The following is a 15,963-nucleotide window of genomic DNA, read 5'->3' on the forward strand; positions in this document are numbered from 1 at the left end:
CACGACGTGCGTAAGGATCCGCTCACGAGCAGCATCTTCAGACCTCGCCTACCAAGTCGAGACAGCACGACTGCCGTGACCACCAGCTCGTCAGACCATCTCATCCTTGGACTTTCGTTAAAGCGAATTCTGGGGGGGCCTATGTGGCGGTACCACCGGTTGTCCCTTACATTGAGATACATAATTCCCTTTAACTTACCTTTAAATGTATCTGTTACTGCACTCAGGCTTCATTCCTGCACTCTGCGTGACAGAGCTTGGAACCTTCTGGCAGTTGAGTTCGGAACCTGCTGGCAGTTGAGCTCGGAAACTTTTAGTTAGTCCTCGTGGTGTCCCCGCTGGGGAAAGACCTACACCACGGTGCTCCTACAGTCAGCCATCTTACCTGCTACCTTACCTGTTGTATTTAACCTGTTCCTGTAAATAAACAACTTATTTATAGTTCGTCGAAGTCGAACTCGATTATTCAGTGGCGATGCACACGAATCGCTACAATATGATCATTTTCATACACATAGGTGCATGCATTGGTGTGAAACTGGTGCTGGCAGCTGAACCAGCAGGAAACGCCTGTGCAGCCTTCTAAATGCACTGCTCCTGCGTTATTCAGCAACACACTGGGGAACACACTGCTTGGCTCTTTCATTTCTCTCTCAAATTATTTCACTGCATGTCTTACTGATCTTTTTATTACACTTGGACAGAATTATGAATAGTCAGGTGCCACCTGTGCCCAGGGGGCAGGAGGGCCTGGCACCAAGTCACTAAGAAAAACACACAACTTCAGCCGTCCAGACTGCCTTGCTGTTTTGGAGGGCACTGAAGGGAGGACGAACAGACTCCTGGGTGTGTCACTCTGACTTGGTCATTATCATTCATGCCACCTGGAGGCAGATGGAACTGGCACTGATTACCAACTCACCCCCAGGAATGTAAAACGGTGTCGAAAGAAGACCTACATTCTTAGTAGGGCAGACAAGCTAACACATTGCATACCTCTCCCTTACACACCAGCACACTCTTCACCCTCTTAAAGCAACACTTCTACAACTAACCTTCCACTATGCTCTCTGGTTAAGGGCATGCCTGTCTCCCAAACCTGCACTATGACTACACATCTCCCCTCACAGACATCAGCTGCCTTGTGGGTGGCGAGACCAGGCTGCCCTGGAGCACCCTCCAGAGATGCAGCCAGCAGTGGCTCCTTGCCAGGAGCCAGCTGCCATGAGGCAAGGGTCAGCATCTGGGCAGTATTTGGCACCAACCACGTCCCACAATCTTGGCACCTCAGATGACACCTAGAATAAGCATAGAAACATAGAAGATAGGAGCAGGAGTAGGCCATTCGGCCCCTCGAGCCTGTTCCGCCATTTAATGAGATCATGGCTGATCATCCAAATTCAGTACCCTGTCCCTGCCTTCTCCCCATATCCCTTGATCCCTTTAGCCTTAAGAAATATGTCTAACTCCTTCTTGAAGCAAAAGCATAGGTGTTCATAGGGAATGCTATACCCGCTCCAGAGTACCCGTGACTTTGGGTAGAGGTGAGTATGGGGGATCTGAAATCATTGCAGATGGCTGTAGGCAGGATGACAAAAAAAAATGCTTAAAAATGTGTTTCTTACATGCAGAAATCTGTAATTAAAAAACTTCAGCCTCTTCTCAGTCAGGGACTCCATGGCCTCACCCCTCCCTATCTCTGTAACCTCCTCCAGCCCTACAACCCTTCGAGTTCCCCCGAGTGCAACACCTGTTTGAAGTCCAGAGTGTCCAGGGTGGGGGGGGGGGATGGTCCTTCCCCATTGGCTCGCACCTTGATGTATGCAAATGAGGCCAATGGCAGCTTGGCGGTCGGATTGCTGTACAGATCCGGGATCAAGAGGAAACTCGCGGGAAGCCATTTAAAGGTGCAAGTCGGGCAGAATCGGTTTCCACCCGGGTTTCTTGGTTAATGAAAAAAAGCCGGTAATCTCTGGCAACAACAAGGAAATTCATCCCCACTGTTTTATTGTCATCAGTTATTGATACCGAGGGCCAGAATTTGCTGCCAAAATAATGGCGAGTTTAATGGCGCGCGCCGTTATTAACGTGTAAATTGTCCAGCAAGTCTAACTAACGAGGCACGATGTGAGATGCTCCACTCCAGCTAATTCTGGGCCTGACTCTACGGCACTCTTGAGTATTATGAATATAACATTGCAGCTTGACAGAAAATTCACTTCACGGCATCTGATCAAACAGGTGGGATTTAATGTATCTCCTCTTGTCTAAATGTCATGTTACAACTGGCTACTGCCAAGGACGCTAGGCACAGATGCAGTCGTGCATTGCATCCCGGGCAAATGTTGTAGCTTCAAAGATCCTTTTCTGGTAATTGTACTGAAACCTAGGGCAAGAGAACCGAAACCTACTCAAGCCCAACTGACAGTGAAACATACCAATGTCCTCATTTTCATAACTATCCAATGAATAACATCACTCATTTGCAGAGAATACATGTGTGTTTTGTGGAACTTTTGAAGAGTTTTAAGATCTACGCCACCAACATTAGTTCCAATTTAACAGAATTCTGACCCACAGCTTGGTCTGCACAGACAACAGAGGCAACCCTATTTAACAAACTGCAATCTTCCCAACCGTACAAATATCATTATAGACTTAATGAAACTCGCATCAAATGTTCTGATGCTATAATGGAAGTAGTATCTTCACTCATGCTACACAGGAAGAAAAGATTGTCTTCACTGATTTGTTTGTTACGCTTATTTCCTTATTCATTTTCCGTGGCCTTTTCGCTTTGCAGGAGTTAAAACACAAGATATTGATCAGGTGTAACAAAGTTCGAATACTAAGTTGCACAATCCCTGGAAAGTGGCAACTTGTGGACGGCGAGGTTGGAGAGTACAGAGGAGAATTCGACCCTGAGGCAGAATCTGAAGTCAGGAGTGTGGTACCAGCTGGGATACGGGCATTCAGGATGAAGAAGGTAAAGCCCAAGGTGGAGTGTAAATATTCATACTACACTGACCCCAGAATTTGAGACTTTGTCTCAGTAGAATGAGTTTCCAATTTCTGACTCAAATTTGTGGCTTCAAGTCTGACTTGAGCACGTCATCTAGGCTGCCATTGCAGTGCAGTAACAGAGGGAGTGCTACACTTTTGGAGCTGCCATCCTTTGGATGGTAAACGGAAACCCTGTATGCCTGCTCCGGTGGACGCAAGAGATCCTGTGGCACAATTCGAATAAGAGCAGGGAATTCTCCTGGTGTCCTGAATCAACATTAGTGCCACAACCACCAAAATAGATTAACTGTTTTTTTTTATATCTCATCTGTTTTGATACCTTTCTGTGACCAAGTTGGCTGTTATTTTGCCTGCATAACCGCAGTGGCTACATTTCAAAAGTCATCCACTGATCGTAATGAACTTTGGGATGTCCTGAGGAAATGACAACAGATTATATAATTGCAGGTTCCCTTTTTCTTATGAGATTGCTTCCATATGTAAAGCCGTAAGCACAATGTGCTTCAGTTGTACCAAATTACTGCTTTGTAAGAGGTTTTAATATGCCTATTCTGGGTTTGATAAACACCAAGAGTGGAGACAAGGAGAATTATTTGTTACGCACCGTGTTGTTATCACCTGGAATGCGCTGCCTGAAAAGGTTGTGGAAGCAGATTCAACAGTAACTTTTAAAAGGAAATTGGATAGGGACAAATTTGCAGGGCTATGGGGAAAGAGCAGGGGAGTGGGACTAATTGGAGAACTCTTTCAAAGAGCTGGCACAGGCACGATGGGCAGAATGGCCTCCTCCTGTGCTGTATGATTCGATGAATGGTATTACAGGCAAAGAAATGCAAATTTGTTCTTTTAATTTAAACCCAGACTCAAAATGACATCCCGCCATTGTGGCCAGTGAATGTATTTTGAAACAATTTTCCAAGAACCTTTGTCGCATATTGCGCCCATTGGGGGTGAAATTGGTCTTTGGAAAAGAAAATGGAGCGAGGGTGTAAAATGAGCTGCCGATTTGTTATCTCTCGTTTAGCGCTACTGCTGAAGACCACTTGCACCCCCGCTATGTTTTGTATGTGCAGTACCTGTCGAAACTCATGCATTGCGGGCTATAGCTGTGAAATTCAAAGAGGTTAAATTGTGGTGCAGTGGAATTTCAATGAATGGAAATGTATTAAAAAGGGGACTGTCTTTATTGCAAAGGGTTTAGAAGACTCTGATCAGTCTTAAATCATTTAAAAAGCAAAAAAAACCTTCAAATCCTAGAAATGTGCAGCAGGTTAGCCAGCATCTGATAAAGACAAAAGACAAGTTAACACGTTTTTGCCAGCATTTTCTATTTTCAGTTTGGTTTTCTTTTTCCACTTCCAATTTCTCTCCTTTTTGTTTGTGCGCGCCTGTCCTATGCCTTTCACACTCTTAAAGAGTTGCATGTTTTGTTTTGTTCTTTAACGGCTTGATCGGCAGTGATGTGCCTCAATTATTCCGAGACTCGAAGTTAGCAGAACAAAAGTAAGGCTTTTATTAACTCAGAACATAACACGTAAAATAGAGAGATGTCTACCTTCAGGAGGCTGATGCCGGACTGAAGTTAGATTACAAAGGAGCCAGGTATGGGCGGAGCCCTGCACACAACCAGTTCCAGCACATTCCAATGCATAATACATGAGGACTGGGGGAAGGGAAAAGACACAGAATGCAGGCAGTTAGAAGACACAGAAAACAGGCAGTGATGAATGGAATATATTTCATCACAGGCAGCACATCCACCACCTTAAACATCCACTCCTTCGACCACCGGCGCACCGTGGCTGCAGCGTGTACTTTTAAAAAATTTGTTTATGGGATCTGGGCGTCGCTGGCAATGCCAGCATTTGTTGCCCTTGAGAAGGTGGTGGTGAGCCACCTTCTTTAACTGCTGCAATCCGTGTGGTGATGGTACTCCCACAGTGCTGTTAGGGAGGGAGTTCAAGGATTTTGACCCAGCGACGATGAAGGATCGGCGATATACTTCTAGGTCAGGATGGTGTGTGACTTGGAGGGGAACTTGGAGGTGATGGTGTTTCCATGCATCTGCTGCCCTTGTCCTTCTAGGTGGAAGAAGTGGCTGGTTTGGGAGGTGCTGCCGAAGAAGCCTTGGCGAGTTGCTGCAGTGCATCTTGTAGATGGTACACACTGCAGCCATGGTACGCCAGTGGTGGAGGGAGTGAATGTTTAAGGTGGTGGATGGGGTGCCAATCAAGCGGGCTGCTTTGTCCTGGATGGTGTCGAGCTTCTTGAGTGTTGTTGGAGCTGCACTCATCCAGGCAAGTGGAGAGTATTCCATCACGCTCCTGACTTGTGCCTTGTAGATGGTGGAAAGGCTTTGGGGAGTCAGGAGGTGAGACACTTGCTGCAGAATACCTAGCCTCTGACCTGCTCTTGTTGCCACAGTATTTATGTGGCTGGTCCAGTTAAGTTTCTGGTTAATGGTGACCCCCAGGATTTTGATAGGATGCACTGTCCCAACTCGCCAAGGCTTCTTCGACAGCACCTCCCAAACCCACGGCCTCCACCACCCGGAAGGGCAAGTGCAACAGGGGCATGGGAACGCATTAACCTCCAAGTTCCCCTCTAAGTCACCCATCATCCCCACTTGGACATTTACCGCTGCTACTTCAGCGTCACTGGTTCAAAATCCTCGAACTCCCTCCCTAACAGCACGGAGGGAGTACCTTCACCACATAGGAACAGCAGTAGGCCATTCAGTCCCTCGAGCCTGCTCCACCATTCAGTTAGATCTGTATGTCAACATAATTTACCCGCCTTGATTCCATAACCCTTAATACCCTTACCTAACAAAAATGGATCAATCTCAGTTTTGAAATTTTCAATTGGCCTCCAGCCTCAACAGCTTTTCGGGGGAGGGAGTTCCAGATTTCCGTGACCCTTTGTGTGAAGAAGTGAGTCCTGACATCGCCGCTGAATGGCCGAGCTCTAATTTTAAGATTATGCCCCCTTGTTCTGGACTCCCCCCACCAGAGGCAATAGTTTCTCTCTGCCTACCCTATCAAATCCTTTAATCATCTTAAACATCTCAATTAGATCACCCCTAATCTCCCATACTCGAGGGAATACAAGCCTCTCCATTATTTTTGAACCTTATTAAAATGCTTGCTGACTTTCAGATTTCAGTTTGAAGGAAGGTTTACAGACGAAACGTTAACCTGCCTATTCTCCTCGCCGACATTTTCTCTTTACATTCCTTCGTAATGTATATCACTGTGTCATTTTTCCCAATGAGTGAGATATCGTGCATGATGTATTCGGCAAATAAACAAAAATGACTTGCCGAACAGATTTACACGAGGATAGTACCCTTTGAAATTACCCTCGGGCAAAGACTTTCAATCAACAATTACTATTTTTGTTATGCTGAAACATATTTGCTCTGGTTGGTGCCCTTATATTTCATTACTCAATGTCACTGTGTTTGTTTTTCATACGTCCTTAAACTCCACAAAACAATAAGCCCTATTATTCAGAGCATGGCCAAAAGTACTTCTAGTGCTTTCAATGCCATGGCCTGTCTAATGATGTATGGATGTAATGCACTGAACTGAAACACTAATTTAACCAATTGGATGATGGAAGTACAATCCGTTTAGACAACGCAGCCATTTTCTAAAATATTTGAAACTCTTCAGGCTCGCAGTTGAGCTATTGCAGTATTGCAGTTTAGTCCGATGTTTGCAACAAGCCAATTAGCATTAATGTGCATCACTGCCATGCTTCAAGTGGATACTTTGGGAAAAGTTTTCAATTGCTCCCTTTTCATAGTGAAGTTAAATTATAGGGTTCAACTGGCACAATCCAAAGTCAATATGATTATACTAACGAGAGCAAAAACCAATAGGAAAAAAGTTGCAGAAACTGTACAAACTACACATGGAAGGAGCGGACGGAGGGAAAGGTGGTGGGGTCGGGGTTGGGGGGTGGTGGAAGTGGAGGGTGGTGATGGAGAGTGTAGTGTATGTACCTTTAAGGGGAGAACTACTTTTTACAGCTCCTGTATACTGTAGTGCCGGCAGTGACGACACCTGTATATAAACCCTGAGTAGGGATCTGTACTGTTAGTTTTAGAGTGACCCTCATCCAGTAAACACCTGTTGATTGTTCCTCTGCAGTCTCTGTCTATTGATTGAAGGACACACTACATTAAGATACACGGATTTAACATTGGCGACGAGTCGATTCGAACCTACCTGCAACTCTGCAGAAGAAGGCCGATTCCAGAGGCACGGGCGTCGACCATCCAGTGGAGACTCCAGCGAGACGGGCTGGCAACAGGTACGGTGCAGACCCTTCCTGCACAGCGGCGGCTAGAGCCGACTGACGGCACAGGAAAAGGCCGAGCAGCGTCGACGGGAGCAGAGAGAGGGTAGAGCACACAGGGCGCAGCTGCTGTTCAGGACCGAGCGGCGTCGACGCGAGAAGAGAGAGGGTAGAGCGCACAGGGCGCAGCCGCTGTTCAGGACCGAGCGGCGTCAACGAGAGAGGCGCGCAGGAAAACGCACAGAGCGCAGCCGGTGTTCAAGGGCTGAGCAGCGTCCGCGGGGAAGAAAGGAAGCACGGGAGATGCCATTTGAGCCGCAGCGGAGAAGAAGGGAGCGCGCGGGAGATGCCATTTTTTTTGAGTCGCAGCGGAGAAGAAGGGAGAGCGCGGGAGACGCCATTTTGAGCCACAGCGGAGAAGAAGGGAGTGCGCGGGAAGAAAGGAAGAAAGGAAAGCACTGGTATTGTTGAATTCCATGGGTGCAAAAACGTATGGCTTACTGCGAAACCAGTGAAGCCAGTGGAAAAGGATTTTGAAAACATAGTGTCAATCCTACAGGACCACTTAAACCCCACACCGCTGCTGATAGCAGAAAGATTTAAGTTTCACAAAAGGAACCAGCATAAAGATGAAAGTAATGCTGAGTATTTAACGGAACTGTGCAAGCTATCGAAACACTGCCAGTTTGGAACGGAACTAGCAGATACTTTAAGGGACAAGTTTGTGTGTGGGCTTCAAAGTGAAGGAACCCAGAAACAGCTTCTATCAGAAAAGGATCTTACGCTGGACAAGGCTTTCAGCATGGCAGTATCACACGAAGCAGCCACACGGGGCACTGCAGCGATACAACGGAGACCGCAAGAATATGGCACAAATGAAATGTCATACAGAACAGTGAAGTGCTATCGCTGCGGCAGAACAACACACGACCATAATGATTGCTGGTTCAAGGACAAAGTGTGCAGACAGTGTGGAAAAGTAGGACACATAGCAAGAGTCTGCAGGTCGGGAAAGAAAACCAGCAGCAAGAAATCTCCAGAGGAGAAGTACAAGAAGGTACATAAGGTGGCGGAAAGTAGTTCAGACGAACAGAAAAGTGATACAGACTCCGGAAGCAAGGAGCTGGGTTGTCTGAAACTACATAATGTAATCAAAATGAAGGATCACCAAACTATCTGGGTCACGCTCAAGATAGCCGGAGTCCAAGTGAAAATGGAATTGGACACAGGATCAGCCCTAACAGTCATAAACCGAAGGGACTACAAGCGGCTATTCTCACATATACCCTTGCGAGATACAGAGATTGTCTTGAAGACGTACACGGGGCAAAAAGTCTACCCCAAAGGAAAAATAAGGGTGAATGTTATATATAACGGCAAGGAAACACCAAAAATGGACCTATATGTATTGCCAGATGGAGGACCACCACTACTAGGACGTGAATGGATCCGAAAGATACAGCTAGATTGGCATTCCATACAAGCACTGACTGTAGATGCCAAAAAGGATGACGACGTCACACCTGGACGACTGTCAAAAATGCTAATTGATGCACAAGAAGTGTTCCAGGAGGGACTCGGAACACTAAAAGGCATAACAGCGACGATCAAGATAGAGGAAAATGCAAGCCCAAAGTTTTTTAAGGCCAGACCGGTGCCTTATATGATCCGCCCAGCCATCGAAGCAGAGCTGGAAGGTTTGGAACATTCTGGAGTACTGTCCAAAGTGGACTGGAGCGAGTGGGCTACACCCATTGTTCCTGTAATGAAGAGGTCGTTGAGTAATACGCCTGGGGAACCAAAGAAGGTTCGCATCTGTGGGGACTTTAAGGTGACAGTGAACCCAGTCCTTCACACGGTACAATATCCGCTTCCGCGGATTGAAGATATTTTCGCCTCGCTACCTGGAGGAAAACGCTTCACTAAGATTGATCTGGCCCAGGCGTACCTGCAAATGGAGGTAGAAGAAGCCTCGAAACAGTACCTCACGATCAACACTCATAAAGGTCTCTACCAATACAATCGGCTGGTGTTTGGGGTAGCATCAGCTCCGGCTATTTGGCAAAGGGCAATGGATCAAGTCCTGCAAGGGATTCCAGGGACCCAGTGTTATTTGGACGACATCCTGGTCACGGGCGAAAATGACAGTGATCACCTCACCAACCTGGAGCAGGTGCTCACTAGATTGAAGGAATATGGGCTCCGAGCTAATCGCCACAAATGCGAGTTTTTCCAGAAGCAGATCTCGTATTGTGGCCACGTTATTGATGAAGAGGGGTTACCTAAGTCCCCTGAAAAGATTGAGGCAGTAGTCAAGGCTCCAGCACCGGAAAATGTGTCACAACTGAGGTCGTTCCTCGGGCTGGTGAACTACTACCATAAGTTCTTGCCGAATTTGTCTACAGTACTACACCCACTGAACACCCTACTGCAAACGGGGGTACCATGGAAGTGGAATGACGAATATAAACGAGCTTTCCAGAAGTGCAAAGAATTGATCACATCAAAAGAGGTGTTGGCTCATTTCAACCCAGCACTACCAATTCGGTTGGCGTGTGATGCATCACCCTATGGTATTGGAGCGGTGCTGTCGCACAAATTCCCGGATGGCTCGGAGAGGCCAGTAGCCTTTGCGTCTCGGTCACTAACCTCAGCTGAGCGTAACTACGCCCAGATTGACAGGGAGGTCCTCAGCCTAGTGTGGGGAGTGAAAAAGTTCAACCACTATCTGCATGGGCAGAAGTTCACCTTGCTGACTGACCACCAACCACTTGTCTCCATCTTTAATCCAAAGAAGGGTGTTCCGGTGATGACTGCGCAACGGCTACAAAGATGGTCCCTTTTTCTAGGGCCGAACCAATATAGTATAAGGGCACGAAACAGCATGGAAACACTGATGGGCTATCACGCCTGCCACTGCCTACTGCCAAGGAAGCACCAGCAGTGGATCCTGTCGAAATATTTTATTCGACTATAATTGAACGCTTGCCAGTAACTAACGCGGATATAGAGAAGGAGACCCGAAATGACCCGACACTGTCTCGGGTATATGACTTGACGGTGAAGGGATGGCCAACACATGGCGACTCGCTGTTGCCAGCATTCTCATCCAGAAGAGAACAGCTGTCAGTATGCCAGGGGACCTTGATGTGTGGATCCCGAGTGGTAATTCCACCCAAGTTAAGGGAGGGAGTGCTCAATGAGCTTCACGAAGGCCATCTGGGAGGGGTGAAAATGAAAAGCCTTGCTAGGGCTTATGTGTGGTGGCCGGGGATCGATCAGCAAATCGAGGACCTGACAAAGAGCTGCTCAGGATGCCAGAAGGTCCAAAATGCACCACCACATGCCCCTCTACACCCATGGGAGTGGCCCTCCTCTCCATGGCAACGGGTGCATATTGATTTTGCTGGTCCATTCATGGACTCAATGTTTTTAATAGCCGTGGATGGGCACTCGAAATGGCCTGAGGTGATCAAAATGTCCTCCACCACCACGGAGAAAACGATTGCAGTCCTACGGACCATATTTGCCAGGAACGGCTTGCCAGAGCAGATTTGCTCTGATAATGGACCACAGTTTGTGTCCGAAGAGTTTTGGAAATTTATGAAAAGGAATGGGGTAAGGCATTACACATCCGCCCCGTATCATCCAGCCACAAATGGATTGGCTGAGAGGTTCGTACAAACCTTTAAAAAGGCAGTAAGGGCCATGTGCGATGACAACATTCCACTGCAGCATAAGGTGGACAATTTCCTGTTAGCCTACAGAAATGCGACACATGCAGTCACCAACCAGACCCCGGCCATGATGTTCTTTAACCGAAGGTTGAGATCTCGTCTGGATTTGCTCAGACCAAATGTACGAAGAGATGTTGAGAATAAGCAATTCCAGCACATCAATGAGAAGCTGACAAGGAGCTTCAATGTAGGGCAACCAGTCTTGGCCCGCGACTACCGAACAGAGAAATGGCAACCAGGAACGATATGCACACGGCAGGGGCCACTAATGTACACAGTGGATGTTGGGGAGAACATTGTAAGACGCCATGTCGACCAGATCCTAGAGTCACAGGAACGAGTCAACCCCATGTCTCGCGTACCTGGTGATGAACCCGACATACAGGTAGCATCTACCCCGGAGACAGTAGCATCGGAGGCTGATGAACCAACCGACGACAGGGGGCCAGAATCGCCTCCGCACCAAGAGTAAGACACTCAGGAAAGGCGTTATCCAGATAGGATCAGGAAGCCGCCCCAAAGACTGAATTTATAAATGGACTATTTTCAGTTAATGTTGCATGTTAAAAGTGTTAATTGTTAAATGAATGTTATGGTACTGTTAATCTAAAAGGGGAGGAATTGTAGTATACGTATGTACCTTTAAGGGGAGAACTACTTTTTACAGCTCCTGTATACTGTAGTACCGGCAGTGACCACACCTGTATATAAACCCTGAGTAGGGATCTGTACTGTTAGTTTTAGAGTGACCCTCATCCAGTAAACACCTGTTGATTGTTCCTCTGCAGTCTCTGTCTATTGATTGAAGGACACACTACATTAAGATACACGGATTTAACAGAGAGCAGGGCAAGGAGTGATGTGTTACAGGTTTCTATTATATGAGCATCTGGTGTGAGAAGAAAAAACAGCACGGGACAACCAAATGTCAAAGCAAAAAGAAGGAAACCAAACAATCGTGTTGTTTCATAACGTTAAATCTACTCACCTTCACGATATCATTTTCAACATAGACACACAAAAAAAGGACACCTATTTGTAAATTTAAAAAAACCTCAGCCTTTTACAATTAACAGAATCAATGGGCTAAAAATTTCAGTACACTGAAAATCTGCCGGTAACACTGCCAGCAAAGGCTAATGGCTGCCCTCCGGGAGAGCGCAGGTAGCACTGGTATTTTGGTCCTGCCTGCTAATTAACATCAGCGGCGTGGAGAATTTGTGGTGTAATGCGCTCTTTCCAGCGCTAAGCTCAGCAGGAGGCTGTAAGTCGTGTCTGTGTCCCGCTTGCAGTGAAGGAGAACGGGGAAGAAAGGAGTGAACCTGTAGGCCAGGTACGGATCAGCTGCCGTACTTCCTACAGCAATATTACCTGCCACCCAATGTTTGATGATGTTTTAATAGTTCATGAAATTAATGCATCTGCGTTCTCTGTAACACTAATCTTTCCCCAATGGTTACTGTTGTAAGTGTTTAAATGTGTAGTGATCGTGCCAGATTTGAGTGGGTCTTGCATACTCGACACTAAATAATTATTTGGTAAATAATTAGTTATGGAATTTTGAATAAATTAATTATAATTCCATAAAATCTTAAGCAGTTGAGTCCAGATTTGCTAGGGGGGTGATGTTCTGGCGATGCTATCATAAAGATAAAAAAGACCTTATCAGAGATGATCTTCAAACGTTGCAATGGAGTTCTAGCCAATCTGATGCTCGTTAGGAAATTTTTATTTTGAATTTGTTGGGAATCTGCCGAGGGATTTGCAGTTTTCTCCGGGTGTTCAGTTCTGAACTAAAAGCTTGTTCCACAAGATTTCACCCATTGATTTACTGACCCACAAACACTGTAGGCCTCCCGGAAAGCCACCAGAAAATGCAACCCCCACCCGCCACCCCCACTGATGGGCAAAAAATGAAAGTATAAAAGAAGAACCTTGGCAAAGGAAGCGTTCAAAGTTCCGGCATCCATCTGAGGTGTTTTCCACTAGTCAGCCTCCATCCTACAATCTGCCAAGTCCTGCCAGACTCCTCGTGGGCCGTTAACACTGCTGAAGCGCTTTTAGCGACTGTACGCACGGGTGTGCTTTAGAGAAGGCGGCAGTAGGAGCGGCGAAATCCAAAATGGATGAGCTGACATCAACTCGGCCTTGCACACCGATTGCCGTCATGCTCTGACTCATTACAATACTCTCGGCGAGCGCAGGCAATGGCAGCACTGCCGACCTGCCAAAGATGGTGACCGCCGTGGGACCCGCTGGCAGTGGGCAATAGTGGCAGTGGCTGCCATTTTTTCCCTTGAATGGTGCGGTAGTGGCTGCGCTAAATCCCTGCATTTTTAGCCCATTGAGTTTCTCCTGGCCCACAAGCAAGTCTTCGTAAAATGAAAAATGCCACTTACCTGGGCCTCTTCTGACCATTATCCTGCACCCCGCCGGCTTTCACTGGTGGCCGTGGCCCTGGCCGAAACCATTACGATCAGCAGTTAACATCAGGCTGTGGTCCGAATTACATCATTTGACCCTAACATTTAAATACTAAAGGGGCCCCGCTGCCTAAAACCCGGCAGATAAAATGGCAGGGAGCACGAACATGGCAACACAGTGGGAAGCACCCGACCGCCCATTTTAAACACCTGCCTGCTCTGCTCCCAGGCAGGATTAGAATTAGGCCTTAAATCTCTCATTATATCCTTGGCTGGAATTTTCCTCTTAAAAAAAAAGGTGGGTTTGGAGTGTGGGGGCAGTTAAAGTGTTAAAAATGGGATTCCTGACCTGATCCCGCCTCCAACCTGCCCACTTCCGGTTTTGCCGAATGTGGGACGGGAGTGGGGGGACCGGGCCTGGGGGGCAGTACCTCAATTTAAATATTCGAATGAGGCTGGAAGCCACTTTTATTCCCCTCCATTTTGTGTTTAATTGTCTGTGGACGGGTTTCACACAATTCATGAAACCCGGCAGTTAAACAGGTGGAGACTGCTGGGTCCAGGAGGTAAGTGGCTTTATACCGACCTCCTGGACCCAGGGACCCTGCCTAACCAACCCCCCGCGATCGGAGACCCCACCACGAGGCCTCCAATCACCCTCCCTGCCCCCCCGCCACCTCCCGCGATCAGAGATCCCCCCCATGAGGCCTCCGATCCCGCACCCTGGGCCTCACCACCCCCCCACAAGCCTCCCCCCCACAACGATGATGATGAGGCCAGCCCCGATGCCCTCTCCTCCCCCACGATCCCTGGCCGACAGCACCCCCCGACCCCCTGATCCCTAGCCAAACCCCCATCCGATCCCCGCCCCCTGCCGATCATCTCCCCGCCCCCCCACCCCAATTCCCAACCCCTGTCCCGATCCTCTCCCCGCCACCCCCCCCACCCTGACCCCAGCTCTGATCCTCTCCCCGGCCCCCCACCCCAATCCCCACCCCCTGTCCCGATCCTCTCCCCACCCCTCCCATCCCAATCCCTGCCCCCGGGCCCGATCCTCTCTCCACCCCACAGCCCCACCCTGACCCCAGCCCCGATCCTCTCCCCGCTCCCCCCCCCCACCCCAATCCCCAACCCCGGCCCCGATCCTCTCCCTGCCCCCCACCCCAATCTCTGGCCCCGGCCCCGATCCTCTCTCCGCCCCCGCCCCCCACCCTGATCCCCGACCCCGGGTGATTCGCGAACCCCCTCCCGCGTACCCTCCCGCGGACCGGCCCCTCTCAATCTGGCTGGCTGCGGCTGGGAATCTGAGGCCTCGCATTCAAATCAGACTCTGGCGTTAAAGGTGGCAGGGCCTGCGGAAAACCCGGCCTCCTGGGTTTCCCGCCCGCCTCGGAGGCCCCATGCCCCCCGACCTGCCTCCCTTGAGATAATTCCGGCCTTGATGTGTAACAAAAGGGGTTCGGAAAAGGAGAAAAAGAAGAGAAAAAGCTCACAGCCAAAGTTGAAGAAATAGTATTGCTGTGAGGAAGAAATAGGACAAGTGTCTTCAGCATGTTTTGCTTTTATTTTAAAGAAAGGAAAAGGTTTCTGAGGGTGTGTGTGAATATTTCTTGGCTCGCGACGAGGGAATATGAAATAAATGTTGTCACTGAGTTCATAACCCATTGCTGGGATCAATGGAAGGAAAAATAGGGGAGACTGGCCACTTCCAGTAGGGACCAAATCCAAAGGTGAAAGGGCCAGAGATAAGAACTTAGTGTCGTTTTCGAGCAGTCGAGACGTGGACTCGTATCAAAGGGTGACAGACTCAAACAATGTTGAGAGAGCCAGAGAAAAGAAATCGTTAGAAATTATGGGGGAGAAATTCCCCATGTTTGCACCTCCCATTAGTGCCTGCGGGGGGCGGTAATGGGGCGCTGAGGGGTTACTGACTGGGTGCAGCGAATTCACCGATGCCCGCGAACTTCCCTGCCGGATTTGCGCTGGCGCTAAGACTTACCGCCTCGCTCTCTTGTACCCCGAAGATCGTGACGTCTTCTGGTGCGCAGCACTCCGTTACCGCCCCGGAAGTGATATTCACTCCCGCCCCCTGCAGCATCGCCGGGCTTCAACAACGGCAGCTGCAGGAGGCGTTGTCACCTAGGCCGGCCGCTTGGGGAGCACTATTTACAGGCAGTGGTGGTCAGCTAGGGCAAAATTTATTTATATCCCCATTCTGGTGTCTCCTACTTTCTTCAGGGCTTGGGCCTCATCTATTCACAATCTATATCAATGATTTGGATGAGGGGACCAAATGTAATATATCCAAATTTGCTGATGATACAAAGCTGGTTGGGAATGTAAGTTGTGAGGAGGATGCAAAGAGGCTTCAAGGGGATATAGAGAAGCTAAGTGAGTGGGCAAGAACATGGATAATGGAATATAATGTGGAGAAATGTGAAGTTATCCACTTTGGTAGGAAAAATAGAAAAGCA

General features: G+C 48.2%; 1 protein-coding gene across 1 annotated transcript in view; it reads left to right on the plus strand.

Moving 5' to 3' along the window:
- The window catches only part of LOC147105565 (1-phosphatidylinositol 4,5-bisphosphate phosphodiesterase zeta-1-like), a 152,170-nt gene that overhangs the window by 83,382 nt on the left and 52,825 nt on the right, over nt 1–15,963 (plus strand). Inside the window, exon 6 of the mRNA XM_086010056.1 lies at nt 2,804–2,986. Within this exon, the coding sequence (XP_085866182.1) occupies nt 2,804–2,986 (183 nt within the window). The remainder of the gene's footprint in view (nt 1–2,803; nt 2,987–15,963) is intronic.

The sequence above is a fragment of the Somniosus microcephalus genome, chromosome 17 (genome assembly GCF_052327205.1).
Source record: "Somniosus microcephalus isolate GS21.2 chromosome 17, FLI_Smic_1.0, whole genome shotgun sequence".
NCBI lineage: Eukaryota > Metazoa > Chordata > Chondrichthyes > Squaliformes > Somniosidae > Somniosus > Somniosus microcephalus.